Source organism: Eubalaena glacialis, chromosome 11, assembly GCF_028564815.1.
Source record: "Eubalaena glacialis isolate mEubGla1 chromosome 11, mEubGla1.1.hap2.+ XY, whole genome shotgun sequence".
In the NCBI taxonomy this organism is placed as follows: Eukaryota; Metazoa; Chordata; class Mammalia; order Artiodactyla; family Balaenidae; genus Eubalaena; species Eubalaena glacialis.
Window position 1 is genome coordinate 108,938,227 of NC_083726.1, and position 16,575 is coordinate 108,954,801.

The window sequence follows — 16,575 nt, forward strand, 5'->3', positions numbered from 1 at the left end:
TCCAGGAATTCGCTGAATTTTTTCATCTGTTAGAACCCGTTCATTTTTTTAATTGTTTTGAACTTACACATTTTTATTCCTTTAATATAATTTTAGTGGAGTTTTAGAAGAAATGGGAGATTAAAATCTATGCTTAATACATTGCATTCAATGGTAAATTTCTGTGAACCTCATTTAAAAATGAGATTCATTTTCTTTTATGACAGAACCTTGAATTATTTTGACATAGAGTTATTTCTATCTCATATAGATTATTTTTCAGTTTGGAAACCCACTGCATAATCTATGCCTCAACTTACTTTGATGTTAATATTATAAAGCATAGAAGAGAAGAAATAGCTTTAAGGGTATTTTTAAAGTATTACCTAGGTAATTACAGTGCATTTCAAGATGCGGAGTCTATCAATTCTTTCTATTACATTCATATTAAAAACCCTCTTTTTTTCTTGTCCTCCCTTCTAAATTGCTATTCCACTTTGGAGAAAGTGCTAGAAGGTCAAAGAGCTTCTGCCAGAGACTATTTCTTAGCTAAAAGAGGAAGTGGTTTATAGAGGAAAGTGATGCACTATCTTCTGTAGTATTATTAAAAGTTAAAATTATTCCAAATGTAGGCAGAAAACTAACTGAAAAGCAAGAAAATACTGCATGGATAGTAGTTTTCTTCCATATCATGCAAGTGTTCAAAAATCTATTGCCTTGATTGATAAGGCTGAACACATCGCTCTTATCTTTTATTCACTGGGGAAACCCACCAAACTTGGGAGAGGGGAAGGAAATCATCCATCTCAATTTATCTCACTTACAGGAAGTTTGCAAAACTATAAGACTCCTTCAGCAGACTACTACTTGTGACTTTTCTCTCTTTTTAATACATGAAATGGCTGGAGATATAGTCTATGCTGATATCAAACATTCATCTTCAGGACATTCATCTTCACGTCAGAGATCTGGTAAGTTGGATTTAGAACTCTTATTAAAATTAAAGTTTTGCTTTTAATCTCCCTTATGTCTGTCCTGTGTCTGTATTTGTCTTACTGGAAATAGGAGACTGGATTCAAAGCAAAACTTACTGAATGCAAGAATAAGAGTGAATGTTTTTAATGACACCAAGTGTTATAAAGTTAATCGTAACTTTAGTCTTAATATGTAGAACTTGGCTTTTGGTTTTCATAGACCCTCTATTCCTTATATTTCTTGTGGTGAACATTTATTATACTCCCATGGTGACATCAATACTCATAACCCCTTTCTGCTCTACCGCTTTACTCATCGCCAATCAAATCTGCCCTTTTAAAATAATATGATCAACTCATTTACACTGAGAAAAATATCCCTGGCAATCATTCACATTGTTATTTAGCCTTTTGGAATTTGCATATTGGTAGGATAAAAATGTTAAGCTAAACTAAAGAGACATATGATGTTACTATTTCATTTCTTGAAGTTTAGAATTAATGACTATCTGAGTAATAGAATATTTTTGGAACATGAGTAGATAGGCACACAGCTAAAGATAAGATTGTAACCTTAATCACAAACCACCTCAGAAATAATAGATTTTCAAATCCAGTGTATTTATACATGAAGCATTAGGGAAATTTCCATGTTGCATTTATATTCTCTTCTCTAGGGTAAGAATTTTTATATTGTAAAGTTTATAAAAATGTTTAAATAACTTAAAGTCTCCTCATAGTGCTTTGTCCTTGTGGAGTGAATCTGATGTTTTGCTTTTCTATTATTTCCCAAGAATGTATTTTTTCTTTTATATTTATGCGTTTGCAGTTTTCAAGTGGATCTGATGAGTTGCTTTCTCCAGTTGCAAGAGTCTGTTATTTCCTGTGTTCAAATATTATCTCTCTAACTTGCGGAATAGAGGCGTTTCTGCTTTCTTTTCTCAATAGACTGGGAGCTTTCATTTTATATGAGTTAATGGAACTTCGTTTGAAAAATAACATAGACTAGAACTGTACTCTTATTCCCCCATTCCCCCCAAATCTCATATAATTGGTCCATTTTTCTAGAGGTTATTTTAACTCAGTTCAAGCAACAAAACCAGTATTTTTGATTCTACATTCCAGGATTTAATTTCTTCTGTTTATGGAAAGAACATTACTCTTTTCCTGGCTTAAAGATTTTGGGACAACATCTTTAATGCTGTCCAGTCCAATATTCTAATCTTAAAAATGAAGAAATATGAATATATAAAAATTAAATTATCTACCTGCAGTCATGCTTCTGACCAGAAGTCAAATATCATATTATTCTTTCACTGCATGTCTCTGTTGTGGATAAACGCAACTTCTGTTCTCATGTGTCATATCATTGAAGAGGGAAAGAACTATTTGATACATTGGATTGTAATGTCCTACAGAGTCCTACACAATTATACCTGGCCTTTCTCTTCTAAACTTGGTGAATTTCACTTATTTTGCTCTGGTTGTTGGCTTTCTCTTGCTCTTTAAAATTACCATATTCCTTCCCATTTCAGAGCCTCATATGTGTTGAAACCCTCTCCCTAATCTCTTAATCTTTGTATACCCAGCACCTCACACAGTACTAAGTACATAGCAGGCAATCGATAGATGCTTGGTAGGCGGATGAATAAATGGATGACTAAATAAATGGATCTCATTTATACTAAACACTTTAACTATTGTAGGTTCATCAGTTCTCCAAGATATAAAACAAAGAGGGCTATCACCATGACACTGAGTGAAATCTCAGTAACAAAGTGTGATTCCACTGAGAATATCCCAGGCTAAGATTCAGAAATTCATGCTTTTATAACCTTTACTTCAGGGTCCTAAAAGAATGACCTAGTACCCCTTATATTAGTCCTTTCATGAACTCTGATGCTTTATTCTCCAGCTTTTTAGGTCTGTAATCCCAGTTCTTCACACTAGAAATGCGTGTTGGGATATTATCACATTCTTCTGGTGATGGCCTTGACTGGTATACTTTGCGTTGTTTTGCCTAATAAAAGAAAATACATGGACTTCTTTTAGTGTTTTGAGAATTAATAAATTCTCACTAAAGATGTTTTACTTAATAACAATAATAATGTGGACAAAACACTCTATAATAGGATTCCACTAAATAAACACTTAGGTTAATGTCTCGACACTTGGTTTTGTAATTGGTTATATTTCAACATCAGTTATAGTAGTACACTCTCAGTATATTGTATGTATGTGTGCATATATATCACATATCTAGTGGAATTGATATACTGTAACTATTTGGGATAAGAGCCTATTGGTTTTAACTATCAACCCAAAGCTAAAAATGCCAGTTTCTTTTTATGATTTATTTATCTTTCGAGTACAAGAGATAGAGTAGATAGTGAACACAGTACTAATTTTGGTAGTCAAGAGACCCAAGGTACAGTCTCAGCTTTGCTATCAAGTAACTGGGTGATTGTGGACTTGAAATCCCCATTTTTAACATGTGAATGTTGGACAAGATTAGCCCTAAAATTACTTTTATTTTAAAATGTATGATTTTATGAAATTACAATTACATGTCACAGGAAATAGCTGTATTGTATAAAGGAGGAGGCATGAAAGAACGGATCAATCCAAATAAGTGAGTGTTGTCAGTAAGCTTATTAGAGACTGGAGAATTTCACAGTCTTATATAAAAACTTAGGGATACAGAGAGTAAATCATCGTTAAGATTAATACTGAGGAATATGTATAGTAAATCAACAAGGAAAAATTTACATCTATTCACAGTTTTCTAGGTCCCCCTTTTCACAAACCAGGGGACCAAATACGCTGTGTGTGTGTGTGTGTGTGTGTGTGTGTGTAAAAGGAAGCTGGATCTACATATTTCAAAGGAAAGTAACTCAAGAGCATAACTGACAAAGTTTATTCAGCCCTTCCCTACCTCTTACTACCTAAGGAATTATTTACTGGGCTTAATAGTGAAATCTATCCAATTTTATAGATTCTCACCACCATGGAATTTTCCTGAAAGTTGGATGTGCAATGATTATCATCCTTCTTGTAATAGTAATTGTGCTGAGCATTTTTGGTAAGTAATTATCAATACCATTTATTTTTCCCAAAGTATTATTTTAGCACCACCTATTGTAATTGTGTTTGCTGTTCAAGTTGTTCCTATACATTATAACTTCACAAAAAGCATGAAATTTGATACACAATTAAAATTAGAGATTTTCCATAGAATTTCAGCTTGTGATATAATACATATTATGGATTCATTTCATTGATAAAGGAAAGAGATTTGATTTATATTTTATGACCAAAATCAAAAAGTGTATTTTATGCACAATGCATTTCCCAATGCAGTTGATCGTGAGTTATACACTGTCTTCTCTGAAACTGTGGTCAGTGAAAGCAAATTAAATAATGAAGCATATTTCTGTTTAAGCTTATTCATATTAGTTACTCCTGGACATCATCATCAATCTTGTATTCATAGATGGGAAATTTGTCTAAAATCAATCAATTCAATCAAGTATTTTAAAATTATACTCATATACTGTGGATATAACTAAACATAGCCCAATTTCATGTGACAATTATTTTAATATTTTATTGAATAAATGCTTGGAGAAAAACTCCCAGATGATATATATATTCTAAGGAATTCAGATTTCCAGATTAAACCAAACTCTAGAACAGACAAAGGCCGTGTCTGCCTATGTTGCCCTTGTGAATGATATTAGTAATTATGAATGTCATTAGTAATTCGAGGTCAGTAGGCAGAGTCATAGAATTCTAGAACTGAATGGGGCTCTAGAAATCAGCAAGGTCAAACCTCCAGTTGAGGTGAACAATCCAAAGCCCAGAGTGATAAGTGGTTTGTCTAGTTTAACGTAACTAGTCAATAGCTGAATTGGGGCTTTAACATTGAGGGGAGAAGCAAAAATACTTAACATTAAACATCTCTGCTAGGACTTCCCTGGTGGTCCAGTGGTTAAGACTCCACACTTCCACTGCAGAGGGCATGGGTTCGATCCCTGGTCAGGGAACTAAGATCCCCCCATGCCAGGCAGCGGGGCCAAAACAAAAAACAAGAAACCATCTCTGCTGTGTTTCTTTTTGTTATAAGATAATAGATTTGTTTGTTATCAAAACAGTTTTTTGTTAGTAAAACAGATTTGTTTGTTACTACAATAGATTTTAAAGATTTAATTGCCTAATACACACTGTTGTGAGATTATAAATTACCAAAAGTAATTTCAGTTAAGTGGCCATCAGAAAGACAGCTGTCTTCTTCATGGCAGAAGAATACTCTGGGCTCACCCTACCCTTCTATGTGTAGGATTTACATGCACAATCTCAAAAGGAACAGAATCATGAACTGAAATCAAAACACATAAAACCCTTTCCATGAATCAAGTGATACCTGATACAGTTAATAAGAACTCACAAAACACAAACTATCCAAATGAGGCTTATATCCAGAGCTGGTTATTTTGTGTTTATTAAAATAAATATGAAAACTCCAGAAAAAAAACAAGTGAGTATCTTTCTGGTCCCAGATCATATTTTTCCAATTCCCCTAAAGTTAACATTAATAAGATTAACAAGAATGCTTGCAAAGGAACGTCCAAATCTTGGAAAAAGTAATGTTGTTTTTCCCTCTAAATTTTTAATCATTTAAATTACTATGGAGTTTCCACATTAATGAACTTCAGAGTCTCTAGAGCCCAATGATTTTCTGCTTTGTATTTAATACAGAAAATATGTTTCTTCTTTTATTAGTTATCCAGTTCAAATCTGCAAGACATACTGAAGTAAGTAATGAATCAAAAGAGAAATACTGTACTGGGCAAAATAAATCTGAAACAAGCACCTCAGTAGGTAATGTTATTTTATATTGCCTAATTCCTGAGTAAACAAGTATGGACAGTAGTGTGTATTTTACTTGGGTATATCTGAATAAAGAGGAGATTCCTCTACCCCTAGCGAGGGATGGTTTAGATCATTGTTTTTCAGGGACCTATTACAGTCCTTGACAAAAATATTTAAAGATCCAAGACAAATGAGAAAAATAAGCTTATATAATGAGATGTAAATGAATATAGAGGTATTATATTGGAATAATTGCATTTTCTTTTTTTAACTTCTTTTGGGACATGTGTGGGTGCAGAATGTGATCAAAATATTTTCATTCTTAAAATTCATGATCATATCAGGTAGCTTTTTGTCAATTTTTAATGTTATTACATGTAAAAAACTGTAAATGGTAATCTTTATCTTGCTTACTCATCTGAATGTATTTACCTACTTTTTAAAGTCAAGAAGACACTCAGTCATTTGTCCTTTCTGTTTTCTTTTTCTTTCCAGCTGTTTTCTTTATTATTTTTAATCCGTTAATTCAATTCTATATTGAAAAACGATATACCTTTCTTTTTTTGAACATCCATATATAATTCTATTAGAAAGACTTACCAGTCTATGTTATAGTGTACATTCAAATTCTAGGAATTCATTAAAACTTTAAAATAGATTTTGATGTTCCCAAGCTCCCTTGACCACATTCTAAAAACTTTAATTTTTTTTAACTAGTGAAACTATGAGGGCAAATTCTGTGGGACATTATCCCCAGAACAAAAGCATATTACTGTACTCCTATACCCTTGATACAGGTGGTAACAGTGGTATTTAATAAACCTCTAGCTTTAAATTCTGTCTAACTTGTTTTCTAATCCTTATATTGTTACAGATAATCCTATCTATAACAGGTCCTAGAATCCTAGTTTCAATCCATCAGGAAAGGATACCAACTCTAAATTTGTTTCATCTTAATAAAATAATATTTTATTGATTTGAGTCCTCTCCCTCTTTTTCTTGATGAGTCTGGCTAATGGTTTATCAATTTTGTTTATCTTCTCAAAGAACCAGCTTTTAGGTTTACTGATCTTCACTATTGTTTTCTTCATTTCTATTTCATGTATTTCTGCTCTCATCTTTATGATTTCTTTCCTTCTACTAACTTTGGGTTTTGTTTGTTCTTCTTTCTCTAGTTCCTTTAGGTGTAAGGTTAGATTGTTTATTTGAGATTTTTCTTGTTTCTTGAGGTAGGCTTGCATTGACCTATGGTCAACTAATCTATGACTAAGGAGGCAAGGATATACAATGGAGAAAAGGCAGTCTCTTCAATAAGTGGTGCTGGGAAAACTGGACAGCTACATGTAAAAGAATGAAATTAGAACACTCCTTAACACCATACACAAAAATAAACTCAGAATGGATTAGAGACCTAAATGTAAGACCGGACACTATAAAACTCTTAGAGGAAAACATAGGAAGGACACTCTTTGACATAAATCACAGCAAGATCTTTTTTTTTTTTTTGGGGGGGGTGTTTTGTAATTTATTTTTTTTATTTTTTATTTTTCACACACACTGTATTTTATTTTTACGAGAGATAAATAGACTGACACCAAGCAGCAAGATCTTTTTTGATCCACCTCTTAGAATAATGGAAATAAAAATAAAAATAAACAAATGGGACCTAATGAAACTTAAAAGCTTTTGCAAAGCAAAGGAAACTACAAACAAGACGAAAAGACCCTCAGAATGGAGAAAATATTTGCAAATGAATCAACAGACAAAGGATTAATCTCCAAAATATATAAACAGCTCATGCAGCTCAATATTAAAAAAACAAACAACCCAATCAAAAAATGGGCAGAAGACCTAAATAGACATTTCTCCAAAGAAGACATGCAGATGGCCAAGAAGCACATGAAAAGCTGCTCAACATCACTAATTATTAGAGAAATGCAAATCAAAACTACAATGAGGTATCACCTCACACCAGTTAGAATGGGCATCATCAGAAAATCTACAAACAACAAATGCTGGAGAGGGTGTGGAGAAAGGGAACCCTCTTGCACTGTTGGTGGGAATGTAAATTGATACAGCCACTATGGAGAACAGTATGGAGGTTCCTTAAAAAACTAAAAATAGAATTACCATATGACCCAGCAATCCCACTACAGGGTATATGCCCAGTAGTAAATGGAGAAAGAAAAAAGAAACAAGAAAGAGAGAAAGAAACAATATACACATGTTGCAATTCTGTTAATCTTTATTTTTTCAAAATCCACCTGGAGAAAAGCACTTACTTTTGTCAAAGAAAGCTTAGGCCATAATTTAACACATTTTGAGAAGCTTTAATTAGTATACACACAGTATTAGGGATACAGTCCCAAGTTCCTTTTAATTACTTATCCTTTTTCCTTCCAGTTTCTTTCAACTCTTCTACTGCTAGGAAATCATGCCCCTCTGAAGACTGGAAGCTACATGGGGGGAAATGTTACTGGGTTGCTGAAAGTGAGAAATCGTGGCATGAAAGTAAAAAGGACTGTGTCATGAAAAATTCACATCTCCTGGTGATCCGAGACATCATTGATATGGTGAGATATAAAATTTGGAGATTATAGCATCTTTCGCAACTGCAATACCTTCTTTGTGTTACAAATGTGAAAATTTCTGTGAAATAAATTTTTTAAACCTCATTGCTATTAACTACACAATTATTGGTTGAATGAATCATTGAACTATATTATTATCTTAGGCTTTTTTTTTGTTTTGGCTAGGTATAAGAGGAATTCATTTGGTATTATATACCTAAGTTCTTCTCTACAAGGGATCCCCACTGTTTACCAGATTTCATTTTAAATGTATGACGTAAAATATCTATCTCATCTCCCATGTTTAATCCATTGCTCACAAAGGTTGTAATCAGATTGCATGGCAGCTGAAATTAAAGATGATGTTGGGGGAAAGGAAATACAGCATAATCCTTCTCATTAGGTTTTGCTCTTTGTTGAAGAAAAGTAGTATTTTTCTAGCTCTGGCTTAATTTAGATTGAAATTTTGCTACAAGTAGGTTGGACACTAAACCTTCTAAATAAGGCCAATATTGATTTCATTTTTATAAATTTATTTATTTATTTTTTATTTTTTGGCTGCGTCGGGTCTTCGCTGCTGCGCGCGGGCTTTCTCTAGTTGCGGCGAGCAGGGGCTGCTCTTCCTTGCGACGCACAGGCCTCTCATTGCGGTGGCTTCTCTTGCTGCAGAGCACGGGCTCTACACACATGAGCTTCAGTAGTTGCGGCACGAGGGCTCAGCAGCTGTGGCTCGTGGGCTCTAGAGCGCAGGCCCAGTAACTGTGGCACACGGGCCCAGCCGCCCCACGGCATGTGGGATCCTCCCGGACCAGGACTCGAACCCATGTCACCCGCACCAGCAGGCGGACTCTCAACCACTGCGCCACCACGACTGGCAAACATCAAATAAGGGTTCAGCATAAGAATTAGTATGTTGGAATCACAAGCTATGTCAAAGGCTCAGCTTCAGAAAACTCAATGACTAGCAGTGCTTTACAATCCGGGTTGAACAACAGCCATCTGGAGTTATTTACAACAGGGCAGCTGTTGAAACTTTTGAGGGGGAAAGAAAAAAATCCTGAGTTTCACAGAAATCCACAACAACAAGAAAAACAAAAAGAGAAGTAAACTATCTTCCGTGTAACCAGTGTAACCCCAAATATCAAACTGTAAAACTCTTTGTCACATGCAGTCCAAATTGGTTCAGTTATGAACCAAATCCAAAAATAGATTAAGAACTAAGAAGAGACTTTTCTCTTCTCTTAGAGGTCAATTTTAAAAAGGGGGAAGCAGGTATCAACTGGAAAACATCTGATAAGAATGCCCTGAGGGAAGGTGGGAGGGAGGGAGCCGCAAGAGGGAAGAGATATGGGAACATATGTAAATGTATAACTGATTCACTTTGTTATAAAGCAGAAACTAACACACCACTGTAAAGCAATTATACTCCAATAAAGATGTTAAAAAAAAAAAAAGAATGCACTGAAAGGAATAGGCAATAAATCACTGCATGGAGAAAGAGTAGATGAAAGATTTCATAAAAACCTTATCTATTTCCTGCTCACCATCAAAGGGAAAAATGCTGAAATGCAGGAAAAACATGTCTCCTGGGCAATCAAGAAACCAGATTTTGGAAAAAAGTGGGACTGAGACAACATAGTTCAATGGGAATTTTCCTCCTCCAATTTAGGTTACACCTCTTCACATTCTTAAGCAAATGAATGGGCCAAACACAATTGTTCCCTTTCAAAGATAAATACAAACACAAAAGGAATCAGCATAGGATTACTGCATAAGTATCTCCATTTGAAACTTCTCCAAAGTCAGGTAAAATATCTATTACAGAAGAATAATTACTCTATGAAACAGAAAATAATTTTCTAGAAAATACTTCTCCAGCTCCCAAATAAGTTAAAGATAAGGTGACCAAAAAAATTATTAGTCCATCTAGAATACACATGCATCTTCACATGGCAAAAAAAAAAAAAAAGAAAAGAAAAGAGAGGAGGAGGACGGGAGAGAGTTAGAACAAGACGAGGTGAGAAAAAGTATTTTAAAAAGCAAGGGAGGGCTTCCCTGGTGACGCAGTGGTTAAGAATCTGCCTGCCAATGCAGGGGACATGGGTTCGAGCCCTGGTCTGGGAAGATCCCACATGCCGCGGAGCAACTAGGCCCGTGAGCCACAATTACTGAGCCTGCGCATCTGGAGCTTGTGCTCCGCAACAAGAGAGGCCACGATAGTGAGAGGCCCGCGCACCGCGATGAAGAGTGGCCCCCACTTGCCACAACTAGAGAAAGCCCTCACACAGAAAAGAAGACCCAACACAGCCAAAAATAAATAAATAAAGAAGCTTTCATTTAAAAAAAAAAAAAAAGCAAGGGAGATTTATGGCTTTCACTCCATGTGCAAAGATCTGGAAGTAATTTTGCTACCTCTTTTACAATGAATAAAAGCTAAGTTGACTTTAAATTGCCAGCTTTTTTTCAAATCCATTGGAGAGTTGACGTTGCAGAGCCAAAATCTAGGGTGCAGCAGGCACCTGTGGGAGAGAGGAAACACATCCTCTCTTACTTGCGATTGAAAAATCAGACACCAGACATGGGAAAGAAGAGTTCAGCCAAAATAATTGAAAAAAATGAGTTAAGGTGGAGCATAGGGTGGCAGGACAGTGTGAAGCTCCTAAGGTCTGCAGAAATTGAGGAATTCTACAATCTCTTGAAGGCTATTTCTCTACAGACCCCAACGGCTCTCAAAGAAAGATTGGAAAGAACCATAAGAAAGTGTTCATTGTGGTGCAGATCTGGTAAAAGAAAACAGCAGTTAATACCGAAGTAGCAAGAAATTCCACCAAGACCCTTCTCCCTGTCTGCTATCTGCACTATGAACAAAAGCTTAATTTAATGTGCGTGTGGGGAGAGTAGGGCAACAAACACTGCTGTCCTTAGGGAACTGATGAAATGTCATTGTAGGTGAGAAAGAGGACCAGGGGAAAAAATACTCCTGTGGGAGGGGCAAGAATACACACTGGGTCAACAACTACAGCCAGGGTAGGGACAGCAGAACTGGAAAAGCCACACATTGAAGACACAGAGATTCAGTGCCTGCCTAAAACTGAAGCATAATCGGAACAAGAAAGACCACTCCCTTCACCACATTTTACTACCAAGCAAACAACTTTCAAATAAGAAGTCAAGAAGAATACTGCTGGGAAAAGGACAAGAGAGAAATAAGAATGTGCAGAGATCCTTTCTGAGACACAGTAGAAAAATTAGAATAGACCCGCACAGGGAAAAATTAAATGGTCAAGGTTAAGGAGGCGTTGCTCTGTGGGTGGAAGTCGGGGGCTGGGAACCAGCGAAACACCAGATATCATTACAGGATTTTTGAAACCTGTGGAACAGTGAGGATAACCATAGCAACAACAAATACGAAATCTAGCCCATCACTTAATGATTAACTGAAACTCCACATTAAAGACCTAGGAGGAGGAACTGCGTGTTCATTTCCAAGCACAAAACTATGTAACTCAGTCTCTACTGTTCTAGACCAGATGTCCAATTTTCAACAATCTATATGAGGTATATAAAAATATAAGAAAAAACAAGACACTTCCAAGAACAGAAAGGAGTATTACATAATAATAAAGGGATTGTATGAGTTTGTTAGAGTTAACAAAACAAAGTACCACAGACTTTATGGCTTAAGCAGCAGAAATTTATTTCTCACAGTTCTGAAGGCTAGAAGTCCAAGATCAAGGTGTTGGCATGTTTGGTTCCTTACGAGGTCTCTCTCCTTGGCTTGTAGATGGCCACCTTCTTGCTATGTGCTCACATGGTTTTTCCTCTGTATGCATGCATCTGTGTCTCTCTGTGTGTCCAAATTTCTTCTTCTTATAAGGATGCCAATCAGATTGGATTAAGATCTACCTTAACAGCCACATTTTATGTTCATCACCTCTCTAAAGGCTGTGTCTCCCAATGCAGTCACATGAAGTATTGGGGGTTAGAGCTTCAATGAATGAATTTTGAAGAGACACAATTTAGCCCATAATATTCTACCCTCTAGCCCTTAAAGCCCATTATAGTGATCAATTATACAGGTGAATGCAACAAGGCAAACACTGATAGAACTGAAAGGGGAAATGGATAAATCCCCAATTATAGTTGGAGATGTCAACACTCTTCTCTGAGTAACTGACAAAACAAGTAGATAATAAATAAATAAATAAACAAATAAATAAATAAATAAATCTGAACAACACTATCAACCAATTACACCTAACTGATTTTACAGAATACTATCCAACAACAGCAGAATACACATTTTTTCTCAAGGAACTTTCATAAAGACAGATCATATTTTGGGATCTAAAAATTTACAAATACAGATATCACACAGACTATGTCTCAGACCATAACAAAATTAAACTGCAAATTAGAAACACAAAGATGTTTGGAAATATCCCACACACTTGAAAGTGAAACATCACACGTCTAAATAATGTATGGGTCAAAGAGGAAGCATCAGGGCAAATTTTTTTAAAACATATTTTGAGTTGAATGAAAATAACAATATAATGTCAAAATTCATGGGTTTCAATTTAAGCAGTTTAGAGGGAAATTTATAGCATCAAATGCTTATATTTGAAAAGAAGATAATGTAGAATCATTACTCTAAGCTTCTACTTAAAAAAAAAAAAAACCTACGAAAAGAGCAAACTAACCCAAAGAAAGCAGGAGAATGGAAGACTTACACTACTCAATTTCAAGCCTTACTATAAAGCTAAATTAATAAATATGGTATAGTATTGGCAAAGAAGAGATTTATAGATCAACAAAACTGAATAGAGAGGCCAGAAATAGACCCACACAATTATAGTCAACTGATTTCTTTTGACCATAGTGCAAAGATAATTCAGTGGAGAAACACCATTCTCTCTTTTATATGCCTAATGACTATTTTCCAACAAACAGCTTTGTCATTTAGCATATGAGTTAAGCTGCATGTGACAGAGTTCCAGAATTGCTGTAGCTGAAACAAATGGATGTTTACTTTATTCATTGAATCTAAGACACTTTCAATTATAAGATGTATCATTAGTACCCTTAAAAGAAATAGTGCAATTAAAAAGCAAAAACTAAGCTGCCAATTAAACTACCATAAGCCATAGATTGTTCAATGTTTCCAAAGTCAAAGTGTTAAAATAGGGGAAAGATCTGTCTTAGAATATATGTAATAAGTTATGTCACTCACATTGTAGTCTAAACTGCTATGAGATTTCTGCTCCCATCAGTAGGGTGCTGTGTCTACTTGTTTCTGATTGGTTCACCACTAGAACCAATCACAGTTCACAGTCTAGCCATCAGGGGAGAAGAAAATGATGAATAGAAAGATATGAACTTACTCTTTAAATGCTTAATTAGAATTTCAGTATTTGTTCATTCTATCCCATTAGTCAGAAATTAGGTCACATTGTCACACTTAGCCAAAAGGGAGGCTGGGAAATATCACCTTTATTATGGCTGGCCATATACTTTGGCTCAGGGGTTATGTCACTGTACAGAAAGAGACATTAAAAACCTATGAACAGGGCCTTCCCTGGCAGTCCAGTGGTTAAGACTTCGCCTTCCAATGCAGGGGGTGTGAGTTCGATCCCTGGTCGGGAGCTAAGATCCTACATCCGTCGTGGCCAAAAAACCAAAGCATGAAACAGAAGCAATATTGTAACAAATTCAATAAAGATTTTAAAATGGTCCACACCAAAAAAATCTTAACAAAAACAAACAAAAAAACCTGTGAACAGTATGTGTCCCATCAGCTCAGAGATTGCTTTCTTTCTGTAACTTTCCCTGTGTATTCTCTTGCTTCTAGATATTATTTCATACTTGTATTTAGTAGTAATCATTAACATTTATGCAAGGAGCATTTATTATGTGCCAGGCAATGTTTAATAATATTATTATTTATTAACAAAACAATAATAGCTCTTTGAGATAGTACTATTATAATCTGAATTTTAGTGATTGGAAAAATACAGAAGTAAAAAGATTGAATAACTGTGCAAAGATGTGTAGTAGTAAATAGTAGTGCTAAGACTCAAATCAGGGAGCTGGACTCCACAGCTTTGGTATCTACTAACATTGTACGTAATTGTTGTTTAACGGTCATCCCATCGAGTTGCAGTAGTTTTTCCCTCCACTGTGATCTATTTGAAAGCATGAAGCATGTCTAACCTGTTCATTCCCAGCTTCCAGTGCAGTGCCAAGCACATAGAAGGTGCACTTGCGATATTTTTCTTGCATCTGTCAGAATCACTTTGTTTCATGTAACATTTCCTATTCTCTTTAGACTTTCCTATGGCAGAACCTACATGCTTCAACCTTTTATTGGGTTGGTTTGAGGATCCGTCCTGGAGAGGAATTATGGACCTGGGTGGACGATAGCACTTTTGACCCCCAGCTGTAAATTTGTTGCATTTTTTGTGGTTTTAATCCCATATTGTATGTGACAAGATAGAGACGTTTGACCTTGTTGGCCCTGAACTGATAGAACAGGTATAAATTTCCTGACTCTTACAGTCTGATAAATATTTCTATAAAATGGTTCACACAGAAAGTTGAGAAAGAAAAGAAATCTCCCTCCAGCCACTCAGATTTATGCGAGAAACTGGATTTGCCCCGCTGCCTGATTTTGTCTTTTTATCTAAAAAGTAAATTAGCAAGTATAAACTCTCTTATGAGTGCACATGTTTAGTTTACAAAACATAACTTTCTGCTTATTTCTTACAGTGATCAATTTTTAAATGACAAAAAAGTCAGAGGTAATATTTTAGCTATCTCTAATGAACTATTAACTTCTCTGGAGAGAGGTTTGGAGAAATAAAGCTAAAAGTGGGAAGAATTGCTTTACCCATCATACTGTTGTATATTTAAATTGTTTGAATGATTATATTTTCATCAAAAAATTTAAAAATATTTCCTTTTAAGTCTCTTGACATATGCATATATTCATGGCTGACTTAAAAGTAACCATTTGCTTTCTTTCTATAGGTTTCCAAAGAAAGAAAATAAGCCATGGACCAGGAGTATGAAATGTGTCCTGGTGTCTTATGCTGAGATAGCTGAAGAAAGTTGTGAGAAACTTCATCAGTGGATTTGTCAACTGTAATCCACTCGGCAGAAAATTGGTCTCTATTTGTCTGACTGAGAGACACCACATGAAACTTGGGCTCAGATCATAAGAAAGTTCAGAGGGTTGCCTGTGTCCTAGAGGGCTGTGTGCGTGTGTGTGTGTGTGTGTCCATTTATGATTCGTGTGGGTATAGTACTATTTCTCAGAAGTGTGGAAAGGGCAATAGAGAAAATAAAATGTTTCAGAAAATGAGTAGATATGATGAATAGATTTTTGCATGAGAATGATCAATGTAGTTATTCAATCATCCGTCTCGTTTTGCCAGTATTTTTGGAACTTCAGTCTTTATCTTTTCTGCATCTTCCCTCTATGATATCCTTAGCTAATCACCTACGTTCTCATGATTTCAACTACCACATACAATGCAATGCCTATCAAAGTTATATCTCTAGCCCAGATCATTCCCTGATCACTAGACCTGTATACCGTCCTGCCTGTTTAACACAGCAAATCTACAATCCCAAAGGTACTCCGAACTCAACATATAAAAATAATTCATTAAATTTCATCATAAAAGGAACCATCTTCCAGCACTCCATATCTCAATAAAGGGTATGCCATACAAGACAATTATGCCATCTATAAACCAGCTGTGGTCTTGTTATTACCCTCTCTCACACATACACCTCTAGGCTGCTATCCCCTTTCCATCTCATATCACCAAGTTTTATTTATTTTTTTATTAAATCTCTCTCAAACTTGTCCTCCTCTCTCCATCACCCCTTTCAGGATCTTAATACAAAGGTACTAAAATATTAAATAACTGCAATAACAACATCTTCCTGCTTTACTTTCTTCCATTTCAATCATTCCCTACCTTGAATTCTGTGATATTTTTAAAAATATATACTGACAATGCAATCTTCCCTTTAAAAAATACCTCAATATCTTCCTTATAATAATACCAAATTCCATTACATGGCCTAGAAATCCCTATCTGGTTTAACCTTTCCTTACTTATTCTGTCTCTTCCTACACCAAACAGCCAAACTCTCAGGACCACAACTCC

General features: G+C 35.4%; 1 protein-coding gene across 2 annotated transcripts; it reads left to right on the forward strand.

Annotated features, from left to right (window-relative positions):
- Positions 1–799: 799 nt before the first annotated feature.
- On the forward strand, positions 800–15,807 carry LOC133100952 (killer cell lectin-like receptor subfamily F member 1). 2 transcript variants are annotated; one of them, XM_061205482.1, is made up of 6 exons: positions 806–950; positions 3,949–4,035; positions 5,736–5,834; positions 8,229–8,398; positions 14,724–14,836; positions 15,425–15,807. In XM_061205482.1, exons 1-6 carry the CDS (start codon positions 878–880, stop codon positions 15,540–15,542), a joined length of 660 nt encoding a protein of 219 aa, XP_061061465.1. In that variant the 5' UTR covers positions 806–877; the 3' UTR covers positions 15,543–15,807. The 2 variants fall into 2 exon arrangements, with proteins under 2 accessions (XP_061061464.1, XP_061061465.1); XM_061205481.1 differs by lacking the exon at positions 14,724–14,836 and having other exon boundaries at positions 800–950; positions 15,425–15,803.
- The last annotated feature ends 768 nt before the right edge of the window (positions 15,808–16,575 follow it).

Coding starts and splice junctions, on each gene's coding strand:
- LOC133100952 (XM_061205482.1), top strand. CDS start 878: ATGGCTGGAGATATAGTCTATGCTGATATCAAACATTCATCTTCAGGA. Junction 4,036..5,735: donor AATTGTGCTGAGCATTTTTG/GTAAGTAATTAT, acceptor TTCTTTTATTAG/TTATCCAGTTCAAATCTGCA. Junction 14,837..15,424: donor AGCACTTTTGACCCCCAGCT/GTAAATTTGTTG, acceptor TTCTTTCTATAG/GTTTCCAAAGAAAGAAAATA.